The 25,403-nt window shown below is 37.2% G+C and overlaps 1 protein-coding gene across 5 annotated transcripts in view; it reads left to right on the top strand.

Moving 5' to 3' along the window:
* The window catches only part of SLC38A4 (solute carrier family 38 member 4), a 59,117-nt gene extending 34,893 nt beyond the window's left edge, over window positions 1-24,224 (top strand). For all 5 annotated transcript variants that reach the window (XM_033116411.1, XM_033116408.1, XM_033116407.1 and 2 more), the window contains 14 exons: window positions 1,262-1,352; window positions 1,868-1,983; window positions 4,815-4,888; window positions 5,359-5,451; window positions 9,872-9,953; window positions 10,044-10,126; window positions 10,225-10,283; window positions 11,149-11,424; window positions 11,557-11,636; window positions 12,966-13,066; window positions 14,267-14,391; window positions 19,310-19,454; window positions 20,364-20,461; window positions 21,928-24,224. In XM_033116411.1, coding sequence (XP_032972302.1) covers window positions 1,262-1,352; window positions 1,868-1,983; window positions 4,815-4,888; window positions 5,359-5,451; window positions 9,872-9,953; window positions 10,044-10,126; window positions 10,225-10,283; window positions 11,149-11,424; window positions 11,557-11,636; window positions 12,966-13,066; window positions 14,267-14,391; window positions 19,310-19,454; window positions 20,364-20,461; window positions 21,928-22,029 — 1,525 coding nt within the window. In that variant the 3' untranslated portion in view covers window positions 22,030-24,224. The remainder of the gene's footprint in view (window positions 1-1,261; window positions 1,353-1,867; window positions 1,984-4,814; window positions 4,889-5,358; window positions 5,452-9,871; window positions 9,954-10,043; window positions 10,127-10,224; window positions 10,284-11,148; window positions 11,425-11,556; window positions 11,637-12,965; window positions 13,067-14,266; window positions 14,392-19,309; window positions 19,455-20,363; window positions 20,462-21,927) is intronic.
* Window positions 24,225-25,403: the final 1,179 nt, after the last annotated feature.

The following is a 25,403-nucleotide window of genomic DNA, read 5'->3' as shown; positions in this document are numbered from 1 at the left end:
TCTTCCTCACAAGATTATTTTCAGGATTAGTTCCTATTATTAAAGATAATTTGTACAGATCTCCTATAATAATTATTTTGTACATTTTTTATTTCTAAGGGTTCTTTTAATAAAACACTTTCCAAGGACTTTACCTTACTCTCTCATACAAGAAATGTTCTTAAACATGCAATCTATCTAATAATAAAGCACTTTTAAGAAGCATGCATAGTTGAGCATTTCGTATGACAAAAAGAAAGCCTGTGTGATATTTTATAGTGTCAAAATACGATGGTGGCAGCTGGACTCATTAGTCAGGCCTTCTGGAAATGTGGCTGGTACTACATTCATGTCCTCAACGCCCCTGATGTAATTGCAGGAGCTGCCAGTACAGTTAAGGGGTGTGCAGCTTCCAGCCAGACCACAGTCACAGTGCCCCATGAATAGTGACATTTTAAAGTCCAGCTTCTTTCCAACTCTTCTACTAAACCACTGGGTTTCTTCAATGTTTTTCTTTGTTTCATCCATTGTTTAATTACCCAGGCACATTTTCAGAGTAATTAAAATACACCCACACATAAAAACAACCAAACAGAACACAAAGGTACCACTGAATTACTTTCCAGCAAGGGCTACGTGAATCAACAGGTGGAACCAAAAAAGAGAAAAATACCAGCATGGGGTCCTGCTTGGGACTGTGTGGCACCATGGAAGACCCTAGACTTGGAGCCTGCTGGGTGTGGGCATGCTACCCCACTTATCTGAGCCACAGTTGCCTCATCTTTAGAGTAGGGGCACAAAAGTCCTCTCCTGGGGATGTTTAAGCATCAAATGAGATGAGATCACAGTGCCTGGGCACTTAATAATATTTACTGAATTAATAAAATCATCTGATTATGGTGTGGTAGTTGTGGAGAAACCTCAGTCACGACTCTGTACCCTTCCTTTGGAAGGGCTCTAAATGGGAACAAAATTAACTCAAATTCTCTTTCTTGCACAGTTAATATATGGAGAAGAAATGTGACTTTAAAATATTCCAACTAAAAACAGTATTTTCTTCCTTCATAACTTCCTCCCTCCCTCCCAAAGTATGTTTGTAACTGGAGCTCAGTCTTTGGTCTGAAAGGAACACTAGTATGAAGGTGGAAAAGAAGAAAAAAAAAGTTTTAGGTGTCTTGTTTTTCTTCCCCTTATTCAGTTACTTAGATCACTTGAAAGATAATTCAGAGCATTTACTTAGATGTTTTTACTTTCTTATTTGCCTTTTTGTATGTGTTTTCAGTCAATTTGCTAACGAAGATGCTGAAAGTCAGAAATTCCTGACAAATGGATTTTTGGGGAAAAAGAAGCTGGCAGATTATGATGATGAACATGTAAGTGAACCTCCGCTTTCGGGCAGTAAACAGGACTCGAGGGTGTCTGACTACCTAGCTCTCTGTGGGAAAACAGTGTGACTGAAATTTTCCAAGCCTTGATCAGCACATTCTCTGTTTATTCAGGCCCTTACTGGAATAGGGGCTTGTTTTTCCTGTTCGCCATATGGCTGCATAAATCATTTATGAAATTTATTTGTTTTTTGGAGAAATCATTCTAACCCAAATGTAATCTGCAATCATACATGCTTTCCCTTCTTTATGTTACTCACCCTGTATTTTTTATTTTTACGAAGTCCCCCTGCTAAAGCCAAGCACTACATTCCATTGAAAACTACATGCCTTTATTGAAGTTGGGTCAATAAAAAGCTTTCGTTCACTGCAATTTTACCTTTGTCTTCCATCTTAAACTATAATCTCCTCCAGGAAAGATAATGTGAGACTAAGAATAATCCAAAAATGGTTCATCCTGTTATTTTTTTTTTCTGCTTATGATGCATCCCTTTTTCTTGCAGCATCCTGGAACCACCTCCTTTGGAATGTCTTCATTCAACCTGAGTAACGCCATCATGGGCAGTGGAATCTTGGGCCTGTCGTATGCCATGGCCAACACAGGGATCATGCTTTTTATGTAAGTGAGTGGACATATCTACATTTCGTTTGAAGCCTGTGCATATGTGATGGTCTTTCAATCAACCATCTGAAGTTTGATCTTTGTGAACAGGAATAATCTGAGAAAGTATTGGCATATTCCTCTTGCTTTCAGATAAAATAGCAACCTGAGGAATAATCAGAGCAGTCTAATCATAGTCCTTGTTCAACCAACCATCCCTAACCTAATGGCAGAAACTTTGTGCGCGCAACGACCCAAAGTGATGCAGCAGCCCCACCGGTCCATAGGACCATTTAAAAAAGTCATTCATGGTTCAGTGGATGCTTAAGATAATTTGGTGTTAGTAGTCAAAAGATCTTTCCCAGAAGCAAATCTGACTTTATTACACTGTTAGTAAAAAGACCCCGTCCCTACCCAGGCCTACAGAGTTCTGTATGCCCTGCCCCCATGTCTCATCCCATCTCTCATGTCCCTGGGTGCCGATACACACGGGACTTCTCTCCATCCCATGAAGGTGCCAGGTTTCCTCTCACCACAGGGCCTTTGCACATGATCTTGGAATCCTCTCCCCTTTTCCTTTTCATTTAGTTAACTCCTCATATCTCAGCTCAGCCTCACTTCCGCGCTGCCTTCCCCAACCTCCAGGACTGGGACAAACCACCTTATTATACACTCACCAGTTTTAATATTTTAGTGTAGTTGTCTGATTCATTTGATTAACGTCTGTCTTCCTTGCTACACTATAATCTCCAGAAAGTTGAGCCCACGTCTGGTTTTACTCACCACGTCTGTATCCCCAAGACCTAGTGCATTGCTTGGCCCAGGGAATATTTACTGAGTGGCCCAGGTTTATTTCCAAACCTATTCACTTTCACCAAATGTGGTAAAATGCTGCCTTAAGGTAATAATGTCACATAGCTGGCCTGAAGGATGGATACTGCACTGTTTGTGACAGACAGCCACTGATGTTTGTGTGCATTACGTACTGCCTGCTATTTTCCAAGACACAGTTGGCAGCACTGGAATTCTTCACAAGAATAAAGTCTAATGTTACTCAGGCCTCAGTGTGAATGCAGTTCACAATTTCCAATGCAATGCTAGAGCATTGAATAACTGTCTAAGAATGCAACATTTATATTACAAATATATGCTATTTATGTTCTGAACATCACTTATGATTAGATAATCACACAGCTATTTGAGGGCTTAGGATCAGGCAGGATTATAAGTATTTATGTTGTGTCAGTGCTTTCACTGAAGTGTTTTAGTTAGAATATTTGTTGACCTGAGTGGGTTTTTATATTAACTTTACTTTTATAAGCCATGTTTGAAATAAACTTATTTTTTTAATTCTCTTCATTTTAATGGCTAGAGATGTATTCATATATCTAGTTTATACTTTTGTAACATACACTGTCTCTAAGACAAAAAGGCTGTCTTCTCTTTACTATATACATACTATTAAAATAATTAGAAAGTTAGCATAGATCACCCATGACCAGAAAAAAGAAAAACTTCCCTAAATCCTAGAGCCACAGATCATTCTCATAGGACGAGAATATTCCACTTTTAAAACCAAGGGCCTCATTTCAGGCTTACACACATGTAGCAGTTTAATTTTCCCAGAGCAACTAAATTGCTAGACATTGTGGATATGTTTTGTGTGTCCGAGCAGCACAGACTTGAGTCAGCTCTCTTGCTTAATTCACAGCAAGTGACACAGGATTCCACTGGTTTTACTCTCAGTGTTTTCTGCCAAAGGAGGCCTGTGTTTAGATTACAGAGAATGCTCATTATTTTTCCAGGGAACAAAATAATATAATCTGAATTAGGTAATTCTTTAAAAATAGGTAAGTTCATAAGGCATATGGAAAAAATATATGAACAAGTCATTGATTAGGCAGTTCTGGCAAACACTTTATGGAAAATAAGAACACAGTATAGAGCAGCTATAAAATTAATAACTCATGGTCCAAATGTACATTTTGCAACACTGAGCTCAGTAGGAATTACCAAAGAATATGGTCAATCGTGGGGAAAATGTTTAGTGTACTCTCATCATGTAAAACAGACATAAATATTATTTTTTAAAAAATTCCAGGTAAAGTTTAGTATTGTTCCTTAATTTATCCTGTGCATGCTTTTATCTGCCCTTATTTTTGCTCTCCAGTTGTTTTTGGAGCAGCCCCACCACTATCTAAATAAAGAAACCATTCATGAATGTGGGCATGTGGAGGGTCCTGAATCATAAATGACTTTTTCTGAATACAAAAAAGGAATTTTCCTGCACCCTATACTTACCTTTCTCTGTTTCTCTATTACACAGGCAATTGCCTGACCCTCTGGTTCACAAAGTATCTTCTCATCTAATGTGCCAGATCAGGAGCAATGGAGCTCAGACATTACATACTTTGGGTTTTGTATTTCTAGGTTTTAGATTAAGGTTCAGACTGCTGAATAGCCCTTCAATATAAATGTTGGTGTGAATAACATGCAAATATGATGCATAGAAACCCACGTGCTGAGTAAGCAGATACAGTATTTGCTAATTTTGCTGTACAGTAGCATCTACATTGTGAATGAGATTTTACTACGGGGTAACACTCAAAACAAGTTATGTTAGGAAATTGAGGTAGTAGGTTTGGACACATAAAAAATAGCAAATTCCAGTTCTGTGACATTAAAGAGTATTTATGGAGTTCTGAAAAGAATTTATCAGCTTCCCCAAAATCCACATACTTTTGGAAAGTTAACGATTGAAAAGACCAATGTGATAATTTATTGTAATACCTGACATTATTATGTCTTACTACAGAAACTTTAGTTTCTACTCTCTTTTCCTTTCACAGAATCATGCTGCTTGCTGTGGCAATATTATCGCTCTATTCAGTTCACCTCTTATTAAAGACTTCAAAGGAAGGAGGTATGCGCCTCATTAACTCCAAAATGTTGTATTTCGATTCTCCTTAAAGGGTATTTCAGCCTACAGCTCCGTAACTATACAATGCTGTGGGTCAGTTTCACATTTCATTTTCTTCTGACCCCAATGACATGCTCTCTCAATGTTTTTAATTATTTGGGCAACGGAGAGGAGTGAAAGTCAATTGGATCAGGTGGAAGCCAAATAGAAAAAGAGATTTTTAATGGATGAAGCAAATGGCAGTTTTGACTTGCTGCATGGAACTAATGTGAATGAAGCAAGCCATTGCTTCTTGTTTGAAGCACATTTGAACCTATTTCGTATTGGTTTTTGAGACTGTATCTTTTTGGGTTTTATAACTTCTATATGGTGCTTATTTACATGTTTGACACTCTATTATAGAATTATATTACAGAAATATTTTAGTCATTAAAACAATCTTTTTAACAAGGTTATTTTATCTTTGATTGTAGGATCTTTAATTTATGAAAAATTAGGGGAAAAGGCATTTGGATGGCCTGGGAAAATCGGAGCTTTCATTTCCATTACAATGCAGAACATTGGAGGTAAGGGGATATAGCTTTCAAGAGGCGACTGAAACTTTCCAAAGAAATGTTTAGTACAGAAGAGAACTCTTTTGGCAATACACAAACACTTCAAATACAAAAAAATAACTGCTCTGTAATTTTTAAGTTAAAACGATATATTTTCTTAAATAGATTTGCTGTCCCTCTTTAATTAAAAATAGCAATATGTAAAAATGAAATATTATATAGAAACCTACCAATTGAAATCTAGATTTAAAATATAGACTAGAATAAAACCTGCCTTGATTTCAAATGCCATTATAGCTTTAATTATTACTTTGAAAAATTAAAGCGTTAGTGCTCATTTCTGTCATTGCCAGAACAGTTGATGTTTCATATGTATGATTGAATTTATTTCATAAAATTGAAAATCAAGCCTCTGAGGGGCATTGACAAATTTTGGAGTCGTTGAGCCCGCACGGGGCCAGTCCACTGGAGGTGTGCGAAGGCAAAGTCTGTTATAGCTAGGCATCAGAAGCATTATAAACCGTAGATACCTGGATTCTACAGGTTTTTATAATTCCTACTGAATTATAATTTCCAGAATAAAGCCTAGAAATATGTATTTTTAATGGTGTTCCAGGTGATATGTTTGCTCATCAGCTTCACGGGGCCTATTATTTGTGTCTTTGACCCTCAGAAGGCATCTAGACCTACATTTCAGATGTCTTACTGGCTATGTCCTCCCACATGGCCTGGACTATATACCCACGTAGTATCACTTGTCCTGACCTCCTACCCAGTCCCCAAACCTGCTATTATATTCTTTTGTTCTTTCTTCTCGAGATGAACAATACGAGCAGTATCCAGTTTCTTAAACCAGAAATCTAGTGTCAGCCTTAATTTTTCCTTCTCTCCCTAACTCTGAACATCCAAACACGAACCAGCCCCTGCCCATTCTATCTCTTATTTACCTCTTGACTCTCTCCTGTCATTCGATTCTCACCAACACAGATCAAGTGATCAGGATTTCTGCTCAGACTATTGTAGCAGCCTTTTAACTGGTCTCCTTGCCTTGAGTTTCCCCTTCCCCACTTATCTACAATAATTCATCCTTCAGATTAACTTTCTCAAATTCAAATCTATTCTTGCTTCTCCTGTGCATAAAATGTTTTCATTATTTTCACGGTAAAATTTAAACTGTTTAGCCAACACATAAGGGTCTTCATCATCTTTTCTCCACCGACCTTTCTGATACCTTTCCTACAACCCTCAAATCTATCATCTATCTATCTATCTATCTATCTATCTATCTATCTATCTATCTATCTATCTATCTAACCCCTATGTGTCCTGTGTCATACCATCATACCATAACAAACTATATTCAGTTCCTCTGTTCTTAGAGTCTCCAACCCTAACACACACACACACACACACACACACACACACACACACACACACATGCGTGTGCGCACACATTCATCCCTCCCCCTTCCCATGAGCCATTGCTTCTCTAGGGTTTTAGGAACTAGTTCCTCTGGGCTCGGTTGGCCCTTTTTGTAGGTATCTGATCTGTTACTCTTTTTGAAAAGATATTTTAAAACCCTTGGATAGATAATAGACTTCTGGATGCACTTGAATTTGAGTCTGCTTCTGTCACTATTTGTGACCTTGGGAAAATCACTTTACTCTTCCAATTTTCCATCTATGAAAATGAGAGTAATACTCCATTTTCACAAGGTCATTGTGGGGATGAAATAAGACAACATATGGCACATAATAAGGGTTCAGTACATACTTGCTTCCTCCCTGGTTCTCAGATTCAATATCCATCTCTCTGGAGCCCTTCTGATTAATTTCTAAGTGGGTATTTTTATAATTATAAGAAATATATATGCTAACTGTGAAAAACTTAAACATTACATAAATATATAAATTACAAAGAAATGTTTATGTAAGTCACCCTTAGAAATAACTTCTCCAGGTTTTCCTCTATGCCAAACTTAACAAATATACTGTTACTGATAAAATCTCATCTGATAATATTGATTTTCCACTTGCTTTTAAAAATTTAACAATTTTCCTTGAATGTATTTGCATATTATTCTTTTTAATGCTTTCAAGTTTTCCACTGTCCAACTATACCATAATTGGTTCACTGAATCCCTTATTGATGAATAGTTGGATTGTTCCCAGTTTTTCACTATTACAAACAATGCTGCACTAAATAAACTTGCACAGAGATCTTGCAAAAAGGTAACCCTTCATGATAAATAAAATCACTGGAGTTATTTAGGATTTCTGGAATGCAGCAATTCCTTTAATAAACCTTTATCCAACTATATCTGCTCCTGATAATTGATAGTAAGCAGATAAATAAAATCCAGACATATTTTAATGATTTGTATTTGTTTTTCTTCATATTTTTATAAGACTGCAATCCTGGGTAGAATTTGGCAGCAATGCTAGGCTTGTTTCATTCATTTTACTGGTTTGGGGCCACAACAATACAGGCTTCCCACCCCCCGTCAAATTTAGCTTTACATTTGGCTCAACTATTCAGCCTTGTCAAGATTTAAGGTATCAAGCATTTTATAGGATCATTTCACAGTTGATCTAATTTAATTCTTTGGACAACTGAAATAACCTTACACATATTTAGCCCTGAACCCAACAGGCTGAGTAGCAATAGCGCTGTCTGTTGCTCAAAGTATAGCTACTAATATGCTTTTAAATAATGGAATAAACTATCAAGTGGTCTCCGATCAAGCCACACACATGAAAAGAAGTGTGGCTTCAAGGGAGTAAGATGAAATTTTATATACTGTTCCTGAAAATGCTCTCACTTTCGCTACTCTGTATGATTACTGGTTATTTTGGCCTAAGGGAAATCATTTGGATTTCTGTAGTTAGCAACGCCACATTTAAAATGGTTAATTTTCTCAGTCCCCTGAATAATTAACATTTACCATGGATGTTTCAACACTGGCAGCATAATGTTGACATTACCCAGACAGGTCTGGATCGTTCTGAATTTGCAAAGACCAAACACATTAACACTGGTAACATCACTGCACGTCAGCAATTAACAGCTCTCTACAATTGAATAGTACCTCACAGAGCCACTTAATATCTCCTCTATTTACACTCTGCAAGATTTAGCTTTAGCCAAGGTCTTTGTAAAGATTAACCAAACACTGTTTGCAAAAGACACATCAGCTATTGTAAGAATCATTTCACTTCACAATAGAGAAGAAACACTGGTCCAAAATCAGGGAACTTATATTTTGGAAATGACAATTTTCAAGCTGTGTGACTTTGGACATGTCATTAGAACTCTCAAAATCTTTATATCTTCAGCTACGTAATGACAGTAATAATATACATCTTGCTGTTTCACAGATGATTTCAGATGATTGAATGCCTTAATGTGCAGAATTAAACAAAGTGGGGAATTATTATCACTCTTACTACTTTTGTTTGAGGTTAAGGAAATACCTTTCACGGTCCTTAGTTTAATATTAATAGTTCAGTTTGCAACTCAGGTGTCTGCTTTAAATGTCTGTTAGCAAAAATCCACCAGAAGGATGCAGCATACAGTTAGAGCTACCAATGCAAGACTTGTCAGTTTATTTTTAATTGAGTCTGAAGTTGCATAAATCCCTACAGTTGTAGGCAAAATTGTGTTATGCATATGTATACATATACATTTTTCAGGGAGAGGGTATGTGGATTTCATTAAATTTTTGGAAGAGTACATGACCACACGTGTATCACTTATGTAGATAGATGCTCAAGCAATTTTGCCACTTTGTGTAACTTCTTATTTGGTCAAAGGGAAATTAAGATATAGAGGGGGCAAAACTTCATTGACAAAGGGAATAAAAGCTATTATCTCTATATTCTTTTCAATCCAGTATGAATCCAGTTTAGACAATCAGTGGTCTGAGACTTTGTGTGCCCCTCAGGGAGAGGACAGAAGAACAGCCTGGCACCCACCTGGGGAGAGCCAGAATGACATGTAGTCTACCCAGCTGTACCCTGCAATTCTGGCCTCTCTCTTGCGGCCCATGCCTTTTCTTGCCAGACTCCTCCCCAAGTTAGAGACACTAAAACAGGCACACTCAGTACAGTCCCCGATGACTTACAACAATTGAAGGGAAAAACATGCAAAGTGCAGCTTCGCTGAGAACCTCAGAGCTGGCTTTAACACAGAATCAGCATTGATACCATTAGTACAGCTCCACCTGCAAGAGCCACAGGGCCAAATGTCTATTTTTGAAAAGAACTTGGAAGCAGTACAAAATTTACAGTGTGTGGCTTTTCTTTCTGTTTGGGGGACTAGATGCTCATTTAACTGAGAAGAATGTATTTCCCAAATGCAAGGACTTCTCACCACTTGCCTGTGACTTGAGCACTGGGCATACCACTGAGCTGTTGTGTTTTTCCTTTTCAGCCATGTCAAGCTACCTCTTCATCATTAAATACGAACTGCCTGAAGTAATCAGAGCATTCATGGGACTTGAAGAAAATAGTGGGTATGTCTTATGTGCCCTCTCTAATGTCACGTGACTCATTCTGGTTGGTCTTTTCCGATCCCAATGTTCTGGTCTTTCTTTCTCTTCTAGAGAATGGTACCTCAATGGCAACTACCTCGTCATATTTGTGTCTGTTGGAATCATTCTTCCACTTTCTCTTCTTAAAAATTTAGGTAAAGTTGCTTTTAATTTTTATTTTCATTTCATATTCTAATAGATAAACTGATTGTAGATGCCATATTCACCTTCCAGCATTTCTGTTAACCCCTAGGTTACCTTGGTTATACCAGCGGATTTTCTCTTACCTGCATGCTGTTTTTTGTCAGTGTGGTAAGTGATTTATTAACATGATTCTTAGAGCTTGGGGAGCATGACATGCTTTTAGTGCCTGAATTAGTGTTCTCTTTTTTTGTTCTAGTACTTGATTATTGTATGAAGCAATTTTTTTGTCTTCTAGTTTGGAATGAAAACAGTCATGAGTTTAAAAATAGTTGAGTTAGAATGTCAAGGCCTTTGCTAATAGTATGTTTTAGGCACACAATGTTTATTTGGACAAAAGGAACCCTTTCAGCAGGAACATGACAATAACCCAGTATTTAGAAAGGTGGAGGAAGAAGAAGGGAAGAGTCCCAGAAGAGAAATGAGTAGGCTACAGAATCAGCCATATCTGCATGAATTTGTCATTTTTCTCTTACACATGCTACTCATGAAGAGACGGTGTCCACAATGGGATTAAAGAAGAAATCTCCTCACTTCCCCCCACTTAACTCCAAAAGAGGGAATTTCTTGTAATATTATAGCATGGATGCCAAAATCTACATAGCATTTCCCCAAAGAGGTGAAGGAGGAGAGGGGAATTTTTAATAACCCGTATTATTATTCGTTTGAAGAAATAAAAGATATGAAATAGAATACGGAAATGATGACCTTTCTCATGGAAGAGTATGACTGAAGTTTAGGATGGATTCATACAAAATGCTGTCCTGTTGACTCGAAGGGGCAGGGCTGACAACCGTAGTTCCAACTCTTTCCTTGGGACAGAGGCTAACGGAACTCTTCACTGTCTGTTAGTCTAAAAGGAATCCTCAGCACAGGCCCCTGACCTCCACTCCATAAGCCATACATATGGATTTTCATTTCATTGTTTTCTTCAAAAGGCTAAATTTTTATTTTTTTTTTAAATGACCGGGTCTAGGTGATTTACAAGAAATTCCAAATACCCTGTCCTCTGCCCATTCTGGATCACAATGCTGGAAACCTGACATTCAACAATACACTTCCAATGCACATGGTAATGTTACCCAACAACTCTGAGAGGAGTGATGTGAACTTCATGATGGATTACACCCACCAGAATCCTTCAGGGCTAGATGAGAACCAGGCCAAGGGCTCGCTTCATGGCAGTGGAGTAGAGTATGAAGCACACAGTGATGACAAGTGTCAACCCAAATACTTTGTATTCAACTCCCGGGTAAGTGAGAGTCCTGGGCCTCTGATAAACCTAGAAATGTTGCCTCTGAATTTTTGTTTTATAAGCTGAGATGGTCTGGTATTGCCATCTGTGTTGGAATGCTAAACATGCGGTGTTGTCTTTGTTTTTCAGACGGCCTATGCAATTCCTATCCTAGCATTTGCTTTTGTATGCCACCCTGAGGTCCTTCCCATCTACAGTGAACTTAAAGAGTAAGGCAGCCATCATTTTAGCATTCTAATTTGCTTTGAAAATGGGCTCATATATTCAAAGGTGCTGTATACAGTTGCATGGTTTATAGCTTTCTCTTCAGAGAAAGTCTGTGGTACAACCTCTCTTCAGTAACGTGCTTTAACCAAAACGATGTAAATCAACCCCCTTACTGCACTACCTTATCTGCTTCCTTCTCTCCTATTCCTCTACCCAAATTGTCCAGCGGAGGGGTTCAGAGAAGGGGGAGGAGGAGCCAACGGCTGTAAGGATTTTGTCTGGCATGGGAAATCTAAATTTGAATTTTGGTGGAAAGAGGTGATGTCACCTGAACTGGCAATGACCACATCCATGAAGACCAAAAATTATGGTTAGGGTGTCCGTGCTAAGTCGTTGATGTCACTTGTGGTCAGTTCCTAACCCTTGTCTAGAAGAATGCACCACAGAGGTGTGCCATCATCTGGCCTTCATTGTCTTATCTGTACAGTGAAGACACGGGCTACACAATCTTGTATCTTCAAGCTGATAATGTATGAATCGTTAATACTCTTTTCCCTTTGAGGCTGTTGATATCTCTTTGGGTATGAACTGGATCTGAGCCCACTTATAGCAACTTCCTTCTTTACCCTTAGGGGACAATGTCATATAATTTTCAACTTATTAAACCTAGCCATCAACAACCTCAGTCTTTGTTCTCACTAAATAGCAATAACTTTCCCCATAAATTCTGATTTACCTCATAAAAAATTTTTGGAACATTTTCAATTATTTTGAGTCTTTGATTTTACTTGGAAAATTACATGAAGCAGTTACTCTAGAAGCCTGACAATTGATTTTAAGCCACTGGGTGCCTTGTAGAATGGTTTCCAGAAGCTGTCCAGGTAATTGTACCAACCATCCTGGTAATAATACCAGAACTCCTGGAAGTGGGGCTTTGTTGATTCTAGTAGGTTCTTGTCCTTATTAAACTCATCCACTATAAAATATGAAGCTTTTCTACATTAGGAACCAATTTGATCTTTATGTTAATTACATTCTTAAATATTCAGTAGACAAGCTTACTTATCGACATGAAATAAACTAGTCCTCTTCCAGAAAAATGATAGTTTCTAAGACTGAAGGAGTAGAAAAATGGAAACAATCCCCCACGGCTCTCTACGCCAAACTTAAATAAGCTGCTTCTGTCCTACAAATGAGCGTTCATAATGAGCAACACAGACGTTTGTTCTCTCATTATTTTAAAAATTTTAATTCTAACAAGTGATATGCTCATAAATTAAAAAAACAACAACAAAAAGCACAACTCAGTGTTCTTTTTTTTTTTTTTTCAGTCGGTCCCGAAGGAAGATGCAAACAGTATCAAATATTTCCATCACAGGAATGCTCATCATGTACCTGTTTGCTGCCCTCTTTGGTTACCTAACCTTCTATGGTAGGTCACTCTGTCAAGTCATTCTCTTTGTGCAAATCCTAGTGGGACTGATCATTAACCTGGGTGGGTATAATTGTTCTAATTACCCTCGATAAGCAGCAAGATCTATAGATACAAGTACTCAATTAACATGTTATTTTAGACTTCTCATTTGACTTAAAAAAATGGGACCTGAACCAGCCTGGCTAACAGATTACACCAGTGTGTGAATTCACACAGTTTATTTTTTAAAAAATCCTGCAAATTTAATTATTTTCCTTTAGGTATGGATGATATTTCCTTGGCTTCACTCCCTAGTCTCCTCAGTCTAGAAGCAATGAGAATGAAGCCAGTTGCATGTTGTAAAGCTCTTTTGATGGAATAACTAACTACCAAGCAAAGGGCAAAAAAAAAGCATAATGTCATTGAGTTAGAACCTGCTTCCTATTTACTAGTCAAGTTGAATCTGAGAGCTTGGAGCATTAGGCACTTTTTTTTTTTTTTTTTTTTTTTCTTATCCCATTCTATTGTGTTACAGTGAATGGTTTTCTTAACAAAAGAAAGTCTATGATTGAATTCCCTTCTATCTTGAAATGTACTATCAAATATATATATGATTATGCCTAAATATTTCCCCTATGGCATGTGAACAGGACACAAAAGGAATGGGATTGTCATCCTCTTCCATGAAGTACGGCCATATAAACAAATTTCACGGAGTCAAGCATTGAACTGGTAGCATTTGTTCCCACTAATCAGTGTGATCAGTATAAATATATTTTTTATATAAACTTAACACTCTGCATTTTTCTGACTGACTCAGTAAGTTAAATTGATTGCAGGACAAGTTGGGGAGGAAAAGACGGGGGAAGGGGGAACACCATTTGATGGGGTTTTTAAATTCTATTTTGTTTTGTGATGCTTCTGTAGAGCAGAGATAGATTTATCACAATGCAAAGGAAGTAGAAAAGCCTCCCAGCAATTTCATATTAGCTTCTACAACCTTATCAACTTCAGGGCCCCTTGTTCACAGATCACACAGCTAATGAGCTCACAGACAGGGGTAAAACAGAAGTGTCTGGATTCCTAGACCTGGGTTCTTTCTACTGTACTCTGTTCCCTCCATAAGATGTCGCCATAGGTAACCAGTGCTGTCGCCATAGGTAACCAGTGCTGACTTGACAACACCAAACAGACTCTTTCTCTTCTTCCTCTTTGTAGGAGAAGTTGAAGATGAATTACTTCATGCTTACAGCAAAGTGTACACATTTGACACCCCTCTCCTCATGGTACGCCTGGCGGTCCTTGTGGCAGTGACACTAACTGTGCCCATTGTTCTGTTCCCAGTAAGTACATGGAGCTTTGATGAAAGAATCCTGCTTGACTCCATAGATTAGTACATATGTTCTGACTTGACGGACACTTAATTATAAATATGAGTTTGCATTTGCCATTGGCGCCAGGTTTTCTGGGATCACAGAGCAGGGCTGGTCATGGAGATTTGGGCTGCATAAGTTAAAACCACCACCTATGGATAAATATAGGTCTGCACTCTCCTGCCAACTCTTCTCCTTTCATAAACACTGAATTTACTTATTCATTTTAGGGGGAAAAATAAGCTACACAGTAACCAGCACTGCCCTGTACAGAATGTTCCATACTGTACAGATTGTGAAACTTTCTGTTTCAAGCATATGAGGGTTACTCATATAATGACACTGTGGTCACTTTAAATGCAGTTTGTGTGCTGAAATAATTTTTTGGCACATTCCTTTTTCATGAGTGCATGAAATCAGATCCTTATTACTCTGTTGGCTAATATTTTACTCTTAAATAATACCTCGCCTCTCATACATCTGAAAGTATTTCAGATGACATGCACACACAGTTTTAGCCTAAAATCAGCTCCATCATGGCTACAAGGCAGAAGACAGCTGTAGACAGAAAGTGTACTAGAGGGTAACATTGCTAAGCGAACAGAGTAACTGGGCAAAGAATGTCGGGAGCCCTTGTTTTTGTATGTGAGGATATCACTAACTAAATTTTGGTACACAGCAGGCATCCCTATCATTGGTGAATCAAAGCATTTTGTAAAAGAAATCCGTTATGTGCTTCTGTATTTCTTTATTCATAAGACCTGAATATAGTGCTTTCAAGTCATGTTCTCAGGAGATTAATGGACTTGGCTGTGGTGACACAGCTAGTGAGTAACTGTGGAATTAATACAGTGCTCATCGCATGACACTGAAGGCGGGGAGCATGTCAATGGAACGGGAAAGTCAGCTTTTCATTTACTGATGACCATTTCACCTCAACATTAAAAATCCAGACATCCGCATAGAAATCTCCCCCCTGTGTGACAGATAAGCATTGATATAAATCTGACTGACAAGAATGGCAGCAATTTGTAAACATCCTACAACAATGTCCATTAGAACCAAAATTGACCGTTAGGAGCAAATTTCAGAAAAATCATTAATTCTGCGTTTTCACTCAACCTTGGCATTTATGAAACACTGTATGTAATTCTGTTTCACCCTTACAATGTTACATTGAGATGACCTGTGTGATTGTCCATCTTTTCCCCTGGGTGATAAGTCCCTGGAGGTTAGAGATATGAGCAGTGACGGTGCAGGATGAGCTCAGCAATGTTTATTAAGAAATACGGTCTCCAAATAAATCTTGCCTTGTCTCGAGATGTATGAACTGCCTTTTCTAGCAAAAGCATAGGCTATTCCCCTTGCTGACATGTGCCATGAACCCCAGTTAGGGTGGGGAACCGGGGTAACTGAACCAAGCTTCCATGGATGTGATGGATGAAATAAAAGCGGGTTCAGCCTTCCTGTCTCTGGGAAGTCCCACAGGACTACATTCATACACTTTTCCCCCCAAAATGATAGAAGTTGTTAGTGGTATTTTTGTTTGTCTCTTACAATTTAGAGCCAAGATTTTCAGTGTGTCAAATGCTGAGTCACAGCATGATTCGCTTAACAGGTTTCTTTGAATTAAGAAACTCTTGACCAATAAAAAGCTTATTTACTTTGCCTTGCTATCCCCACATACAAGTAACAAAACAAACAAGCAAATAAAACCTAATCTGCATGAAAATCTGCCCATTTTAGGTATTATTTTGTCCTCTCCTTTTTTCAATAAATAATTGGGCTCTCTTTCTTTGAAGCCCAGGAAGATATGAGAAAGGTTTTGTTGTTGTTGGATGATTGGATAGTTTTTCCTTTGATTAATCTATTTATTATCTTTCTTTTCTCCAGTTAGGTTAGTTTTCTTCCTTCTTGGTAAAAGGCACATAGTGACGGCTTGAAATGTTTGTTGAACAAATAAGTAAATGAAGTGAATGAAGACTCTAACTTTTTCACTAGCAGCCCATCATTTCTTTTCTCTTTCTTAGTAGTAGGAGGGGGATGATATGGGGCAGGGGTGTCTATTGTGGGACTACACCTCCTCCCCAAGGACTAATAATAATGCCACATTAGCTTGTGCTTGCCTTTATGCAGTAAAATTCACACAACACCATGAAAAACAGAAAAACAAATAATCCTAGCGGGTTTATCAAGAACGCAGAGACTCAAATTCCACCTGGAACATACAGACTCAAATTCCACCCGCCCCACCTTACAAAAAAGAGATCATGTCTCAGATTCTCTAGCTACTTCTACTTCGTTTTATCGTAGCAGATTCATTCTTTTCGCATACGTTGCCTTAGGATACCCTGTTCTGAAGTATATATATGTAGATGTAAGGCATAGGAATATGGCAGATGTGGCTATGAAGTGGAATAGAATAGTGATCCACCAGGATTTCCAATACTCATGTCCTCAGTAATCATACAAAGTGATACTCTAATTTGCTCCTCAGCAATAGAATTGACTTTTTTTTTTTTTTTTTTTTAATGCAGAACTCCCACTTTCTACTCTGCCTCCACGTTTCTGACTTTCACATTGGGGCCCCACATTAGAACAGAGCATCTCCTAAGAGGCTCCTGCTCAGAACACTCTCTGGAAATAGCAGAGGTTTTCTCTAGAGCTCCGTGGAACTTTTCTGGAATCATTCTCAGCCAGAAGCCATGGCTGCTGCTGAGGACGTTTCCCATTCATAGCGTCTGACCCACATTTCCAGATTCTTATCAGTTTGTGTCTGTAGAGAAAAGGGCACTTAGATAAATGAAACAGCAGGAAACACTTCGTGGGTAATAAGCTAGCATTGCCTCTATCCTGACATAGGCAAATAGAATTAATTGCTGGGGATCTTTAGATCCCAGGCTCACCATCCAAGGCAGCATTTAACATGGAATGTCCAGCAAGTTCCCTTTGTTTCTTTTCCACCACCATCTACCACCACCAGCAGCCTCCTATCTACCTGTTTGCCCTGCTGCCTTCTTCACTGGCGACTCTATCTTCTGTTTTCTTTGGGGTTTTGTTATTGGTTATTCACTATGAGGAGCAAGCCTTCACCATTTACTCCAACCATTAATCCTGTAAACGGTCTCTTACACCATTGGGCCAAACCTTAGTCTTCCTGGGAGCCATAAGATCTTAAGAAACCATTTACACTCATAGGGTCTGTACGTATAGGATTGCCTCGAACTCAGCTTATTGAAGTCAATGCATTATTGCAACAAAGGACTAAAAAGTACGTAGATGTGAACTCTGTCTGAAAAGTATTTATTCCAGTTGTTTATTCTATAAATTTAGCATTTTCAGACAAATAATCCTTAATTAAGCACTGCGTATATACCATAGAAAGCTTATTTTAGACCTACTAGTTAGTCCAGTTTGGACAATATTGAATGAGCACTAAGTGTAGGGCATAATTTATAGGCTGCTGGAAAAACAAAATCAAAGCATTTGCTTTCCTCAGTCCTACTTTTCAGAGTGACTTTCATAATTTTCACTAATCCAATTTTTAAAATCTGTTACAAAGTCCGTCTTAAATCATTTCCAGAGACTATCTGGTTTGCAATTCTGGAAATGAAATTGCCTTTTAAACCTGAACAGATGGCTTTAATTTTTGGTGGCGTGGTATGAGAGGAATGTTACATTAGAAACTGCAAGCAATTCAGCTCGAAGTTTTTGTCATTTCATACATGTGTTTCAAAATATATTTTACATTTTCTCTCTTTTAAGTAAATTCCCATCTCCGTGCCACTAAGAGACTTCAGAAGTAAAATTTTAAAATAAAAATCAATCCCAGCATTTCTAAAAAAGGTAAAGTCCCAGCTTAACTGAAGTGCTCACTTATTGAAAAGCCAACAGACTAATTCCACTGTCAAAAGTGTCCTCTAAAAGATTCCAAAGATGAGAGTATTCTCAACTTTGTTAAGCTGTTCAGATGTAACTGGCACTCCCTCTACTCACAAGGATCTTTTTATCCAGTTACATCAGAGTAACTTGAGTGGTGGCTGCAAATGGAGCCTCTCTTGACCCTTCGCTCACTTATTTCAGCGGCTAAAATAGGGCTGAAATCTGTTAAGGATCCTGAAGGGAGGGAAAAGAATCGTTCTGTTCAATTTAATTAAACATTTATTGAGTGCCTGCTGTGTGCAAGACCCTAACCTAGAAACTCTGAGGAATGTTAAGGTTATTAGGTCCTATTCCTTGTCTTTTGTGCACTTATAATCTATGATTAAGGGAGAGGAGAAGAAGATAAAAGGGGAGAAAGAGACAGGAGCAAACAGAAAGAGTATCATATTTTTTTAAATATCAGGTGGGAAACATATTCATTACAGTGCAAAATTAAGAAAAACCCAGGTTTGTAAAAATTCTGTTCCCAATTCCATGCAAATCAACTGACTGCTTGCAATTACTGCTTAATCCAGACTGATAAGACATGATTAGAAATCAACAAGGGTTTTACTGGGTCTCTGAAATATATCTCATATCTGTTATTTTATCTCTTTCTGACTGAGATTGTTTTGAAGACAAAATTCTGACAGCTGAGAAAGTGAGCATAAGATATATCACCAAGGAAAAATAACACGATCTCAAAAATCAAAATTCAGCATCAAGGTTGCACAACAATATGAATTTACTTAATTCCACTGAACTATACACTTAATGGTTAAGATGGTGGATTTTATGTGTATTTTACCACAATAAAAATAAAAAAATCCTTTTACAAAAACCAGCATCAAAATCTTTTTTGGGAGAAAAAGGAAAAACAAAGAAAACACTCTAGAGCAATGAGAATATTTGAAATAATAAAGTAACAAATAAAGCAATGACCTTGCCTTTGACTTTCTTGTTGCAGATTCGTACATCTGTGACCACACTGTTATTTCCCAGAAGACCCTTCAGCTGGATAAGACATTTCCTGATTGCAGCCGTGATTCTTGCACTTAATAATGTTTTGGTCATCCTTGTGCCAACTATAAAATACATCTTTGGATTCATAGGTAAGTTTCAGAAAGTGTTTTATTTAGTCAGCTCAAGCTGATATCTCCTTAAATGGTGGATAGGGAGCCAGTGTTGGGAACTCAAGGATCCCCAGTCCATCTCAGGCTCACAGGATTCCTATTAGTCCAGTGGGGCTCCAACTGGTCGCCTTCCCTCCCTCCCAGATGACACTAGAAGTTATTCACAGGATCAGAAAATGTTAGCGCTAAAAGCTACCTTATAGGTCATCTAGTCCAATTGCCTTTTCTGACCGATGAGGAAACTGAACCACGTAGAAGTCAAGTCATGTACCTTGGAGTGGACCCAGAATTTGTACATAGGTCTTATCGAAAACTAAGTAAGGTAGATTTTACCTACAGGATGCTTCTCAGGTCTGTATCAGCTGAGCATTAAAGGATATCTTTGGAGGAAAAGGAGGTCGATTTTGTAAAACACATTATTTCCCTTAACTGTTAAGGGAAATATATTTAATTCCCTTAACAGGGTCTGTTAATATATTTTATTTTTTCTTCTGTTGATTTGAGGGATTGCTCCAATTTTAAATACAATGTAAAACTTTTAACTATTAGGTGTTACCAACTTGAAAAGCTAGAAGTGGATAGGAAGCATATGTGATGAGTTCAACCTCTGTAATAGGTGTAGATATTATTTCTAATTTCCTATAAATTTGTAATATTCAATCTTTTATTGTTTATTATACATATGTATATTCAATATGCAGCTATAACGTTAGGTACATTTTAATTTTCTGTATAAACATTTCTTTGAATAAGCAAACAGGATGAGCTTTAATGCTTTTAGTGCGAAGATTAGGGCAGGTTTAGAGTTGGTGTCTTTAAAGTGTCTCTACCTTGCCGAATCAGATCTGCTGCGTAAGACATTGATCTGTCCTGTATTTCTCTCCTCAGGGGCTTCTTCTGCTACTATGCTGATTTTCATCCTTCCAGCAGCTTTTTATCTTAAACTTGTCAAGAAAGAACCTCTTCGGTCACCCCAAAAGGTTGGGGTAAGTAAGGCTTGCAATTTCGCCCCCTTACAAATTGCTCTTTGACTAGAGTCTACCAGAAAATACACGTTTCAAAGGAATGAATTTATGAACAAGAACGAAAAATCAAAGATGAGCTGGAATTCTCTGGTGGAGAGAAAGGCGGGTGGATTCCTGGCACTCAGATGATTCCAGGATTTCTTCTCTTCAAATATGAGCTACCTTGTGTTGAATCCTTAATAGCTGTCAAAGGCTAATGGAGTTTTCCCACAGCCACACATATATGCCAGTTTATAGCACCCAGGTATTGTCGCACTATATACGGGGAATGGTGCAGGAAGGAATTAGGCTCCCGAGCAGTGTTATGAAATAATTTAAACATTTTGGTCATATCCATTAGGTGTGTAAGGCCAAAAGGAAAGATACTGCTTTTGTTTTCCCCTGCATAGTACCTTGTTGTCCTCTGTTGTGGACTGAGATACAGAACAGAACCATTCATTTTCCAGTTAACCTCTTTAGATATAAAATATAGTTTTATTAAAGAGTATGTTTTTCTTTCCCATAGTAGAACTATTGAAACATATACTAGAGATAATTGTTTTTCCAATAAATATTATCAGTGACTGATTAATAAGGTCTTATACTAAGGCTTGAAAAGAATGCCTCTTACTGAATTACTCTGAATTTTGCCTGGGAGTCATTCACCTGCTGGGGTTGTTTGGTATCAAAAGCTCCTCCCATCTTTTCACTCCCAAATTTCCACTCTATGTAGTCCATCTTGCTCGGACTTTTACAGCAGTGTGACCTTGGCAAGTTACTTGTCCTGACCCATTTTCAGTTTTGTCAGAAATGAGTGACTTTATATCCTAGATTCTTTCTAGTGAAAAAATTTTTAGCTGCTCCTTCCTCATACATAGAATTAGGAGGTTGATCTTTGTGGTCACATGTAAGGTTGCTTCCAGTGTTAAAATTCTAAAACATTGTAACACACACACACACACACACACACACACATTTTGGTTTTTTTCCAAGGAATATGCAACCTATATTAGGCTTTTGTTTTTATTTGTTTGCCTTATAAATTTGGATCACGTCATACACGGTACTCTTTTATGACCTGCCCTTTTTCACCTAAAAGATTGTGAGCTCTCCCTAGGTCATTAAATGTTTTTCTCTCACTTAACTTTTAAAGAGCACAGGGTGCTCTAAAGAGCTCCATCATTTTGATACACCACATCAATGAACCATTACTCTATTTTGAACATTGGGGTTAAACATCTCCGCTATATTCACCCTCTTTCCCCAGCTAAAGTTCTAAATTGACTGAACCACTAGACATGGACAGTTGAGCTATAAGAATAAAACAATTCAATATGTAAATCAGATTGCTGCCTTAGGGAAACCCTTTACTGTTTATTTACTTCGCACACAGTGTGCTAAGGAGGCAGGGGTCCTCTACTCCCTAACAAGTTCTCTCTGACTCACAGGCTTTGGTTTTCCTCGTGGTCGGCGTCATCTTCATGATGGGAAGCATGGCTCTCATTATAATTGACTGGATTTACAATCCCCCAAATTCCAAGCATCACTAACCCGAGGAAAAATACTTTCTTTTTCTACTGGAAACGGATGCAAATGATGCTCCAAAAGACATCTGAGTTATATTGATTATAACAAGAAGATTCCAAGGACGTTTACTAGTAACATCACCAAGCACCTTCAGAAGAGAAAAATCATCATTTTTGTCAAAAATGGCTGTTTAGGTGTTTAAAATCTGTGGTGCACATTTCCACCCAGGTTTTACTAGAGCAGTGTGAAATGATGTATTTTTGCTGCTGTACAAGCAGAATAAGGGTAGCTGTGTGTGACGGTCAGAAGATAATACCTTTCCCCCTCCCATTCCCCTTACCCGCCCCTGCCAAAAAGGTACCAAATACTTGTATCCTCAGAATATCAAATAAAAATACCCTTGTGGGAAAGGTATCACTACACATAATGCCTTTCCTTAATCTTGTACCAAATATTCTGGGTCTATTTAATAACAGAGGTAAAAGGCTGTCTTATGAGCTGTCCCTGTAAGGTACATGAGTGACCACACACCAGGCTAGAACATCTTATTGTCAACAGTAGAGGAGTATTTTGCCCATCCTGTTTGTGACATTGAATTAGTTACTTCTTCATTCACTAGACTTTTTTTTTTTGTAAATGTTGAAACATCTTGTTAAACATAGAGAGGGGTTTTATGTAAATTGTAGAGCAACAACAAAAATAATGCTTTATAGCTAAACTGCCTGTTCTGGAAGCATTTGCTTTTTTAAATGTTATTCCTAGTCCTCTTGTCATACTTTTGTCACTGAACAATGCTTTCCCTTTCGTCTTCCATTCTCATTCAGAAGTTTTAGAAGACCACGATTCATGTGGAAATACATTACCCAGTATTGTTTGATACATTTTTATTTGATAAACATTCAGTGCAGGAAACTGTGATTGCTATATGTTTATGTGTATGATCTTATTCTGTAGTCCTCAGAATTTTAATGTATGGTACATTTGATTTTTATTTTTTACATGTGTAGTTTTCTCTCTTTACAGTCAAAACGTTTATATTATTGGGGTAGGGGCAGGGAATTAAGTTGATGGGTGCAAAAATCCATTTGTATGTATCTGTCTATTGGGGATGTTTTAAATTTGAAACCTAAGTTATACATAGTTCAGTAATGCTCTTCTTTAATGTTTACAATAACATCATAATCATCTGCAAGAAAATAAGTTCCTATTTGCAAATAATTATAAATACTAAGGTTGTTCATTTAATTTAGCATGTCTAAAATAGCATTTAGTTCATTTTATCTTGTTTGCTGACATTCATTTGCCATTTAATACAATGTTGAGTGGTTCTCCATAAAAATAAAAATGCTAACACTGCAGAGAGAAGCAAACTCTTATTTCTGCTCACCTCTACAACATACATGAAATGGATTTAAAAATTATACTCATTACCTGGAATTTCTGGAGTTTGCTACTTGTTTTTGCAAATCAGTAGCAAGAACATTTGTTATATATTTTATATTTTAGTAAAGCCAAGTATGAATACAAGTATCATGAATACAGTACCATATAAGTACGATAATATTAAATCATATTTCAATTGTTTTTTCTAAAATGTACCTTAAGAAAATAAGTATTTTTATATATTATTTTCTAAAGGCAATAATACTGTAAAATGGTGCACTTTGTTATGGAATTTGAGCATTACTAGAAGCTATCATAACTTTTGAGTTACTATTATTAGAAAAAAAATTGCCAAGTAGCATCTTTAAGATATATTTTCATTCATTTAAAGACTGTATCAAGATAGCAAGTGGAAAAAAGATACCTTCTGAGTGTTAAAAAATGTTTAATCTGAATGTATTTAAATGTAAATATCAACGAATAATCCAAAAAAATGGAAAACTGTACAATCTGTATATATTTTGAATACTTTGCATTTGAAATGACTAACTTGAAAATATCAATGCATGTAACTCTATAAATATTCAAGAGCAATATTACAGTGCCAAATAATAAAGCACCATTTGTTTCTCATGGCCATTTTCAGGATGAGTTCACATAGACTGCAGGGCAGACATACATATGGTTTCTTGTACTGGCTAATTTAACCCCATTTATAAACAGATGAAAATTTTATTTTCTTATTTCATTTATAAGATGGTTCAATGTATTGGGAGGCTTTTTTTTTATTACAGAAAGTGTATATTAGTATATAATAAACGAACTTTTCAGATGACTATGATGTGATTTCCTTTCTTTCGGTTGTTTGTTGTTGTTGTTTATTTGTTTGTTTCAGGTATACAAAATAATGTAATAGTTAGAATTTACACCCCTCACAAAGTGATAACCCCCTTCCCCCAATCTACTACCCCTCTGACATCATATATGCTGTTACAGTTCCACTGACTCTATTCCCTATGCTGTAACCCACATTCTGTGACTATACATGTATATATTAAATTATAGTTGACATTCAGTATTATTCAGTTTCAGCTTCAGGTGTACACTGCAGTGGTCAGGCTCCTACACTGTCCATGAAGTGGTCTCCCTAATAAGACAAGTGCCCATCTGACACCCTACAAAATCTTTACAACATTATTGATTATGAAGTGATTTTTCTATATATTTTTGAAGGCTGTGAATTACTTGTACAAGAAAAAAATTTTTAATCTAGATGGCATTGTCTTTCTTGGTAATTGTTCTATTTTCATTGCTACCTCTGACATACAACTAACATCTATAGCTGTCAAAAACAAAAACAATAACAGTTGACATCTTATTTAGGCAAAATACACAGCTAATCCTAAACCATTTTTATTTTATGTCATTACATATATACCTCCTAGAATAAATGTGGAAGAAATGAGTCTCTCTGTGGTTAATTAAGGAGAATTCATTTGGGATGGAAAAAGAGGGAAACATGAGAATAGTAAAAGAATGATATTAAAGATTGGGAGAAAGAAAAGCAACATGGGAGAGCTAGGAATTGGGTAGAAATGGACTATTAGTGGGAATGATGGGTCATATGATAAGTATATGCTCAACTTTCTAAGAAACTTCCAAATAGTTCTCAAAAGTGGTTCTACCATTTTCATTATCACCAGTAATGTATACAAGTTCCAGTTGCTCCATATCCCTGCCAACATTTGACTGTGTTTTATACTTCATAGCCTCTCAAGGGAGTGTGAAATGGTATCTCAGTGTGATTTTCATTTCCATTTCTTTGGTAAGTAGTAATGGAAACTTTCTTGTGTTTAATGGCCATTCATGTATCCTTTTCTAAAGTATTCAAATATTTTGCCCATTTTAAAAATTAGGTTGTTTGTCTTTTTATTGTAGATTTGTCAGAATTCTTTATATATTTTGGATACATGTCCTTTGTCACATTGCAAATGTATTTACTCAGCTTATAGCA

This window comes from Rhinolophus ferrumequinum, chromosome 10, assembly GCF_004115265.2.
Source record: "Rhinolophus ferrumequinum isolate MPI-CBG mRhiFer1 chromosome 10, mRhiFer1_v1.p, whole genome shotgun sequence".
Lineage (NCBI taxonomy): Eukaryota > Metazoa > Chordata > Mammalia > Chiroptera > Rhinolophidae > Rhinolophus > Rhinolophus ferrumequinum.
The sequence above is the reverse complement of the archived record's forward strand: the minus strand, read 5'-3'. Positions and strand labels throughout refer to the sequence as shown.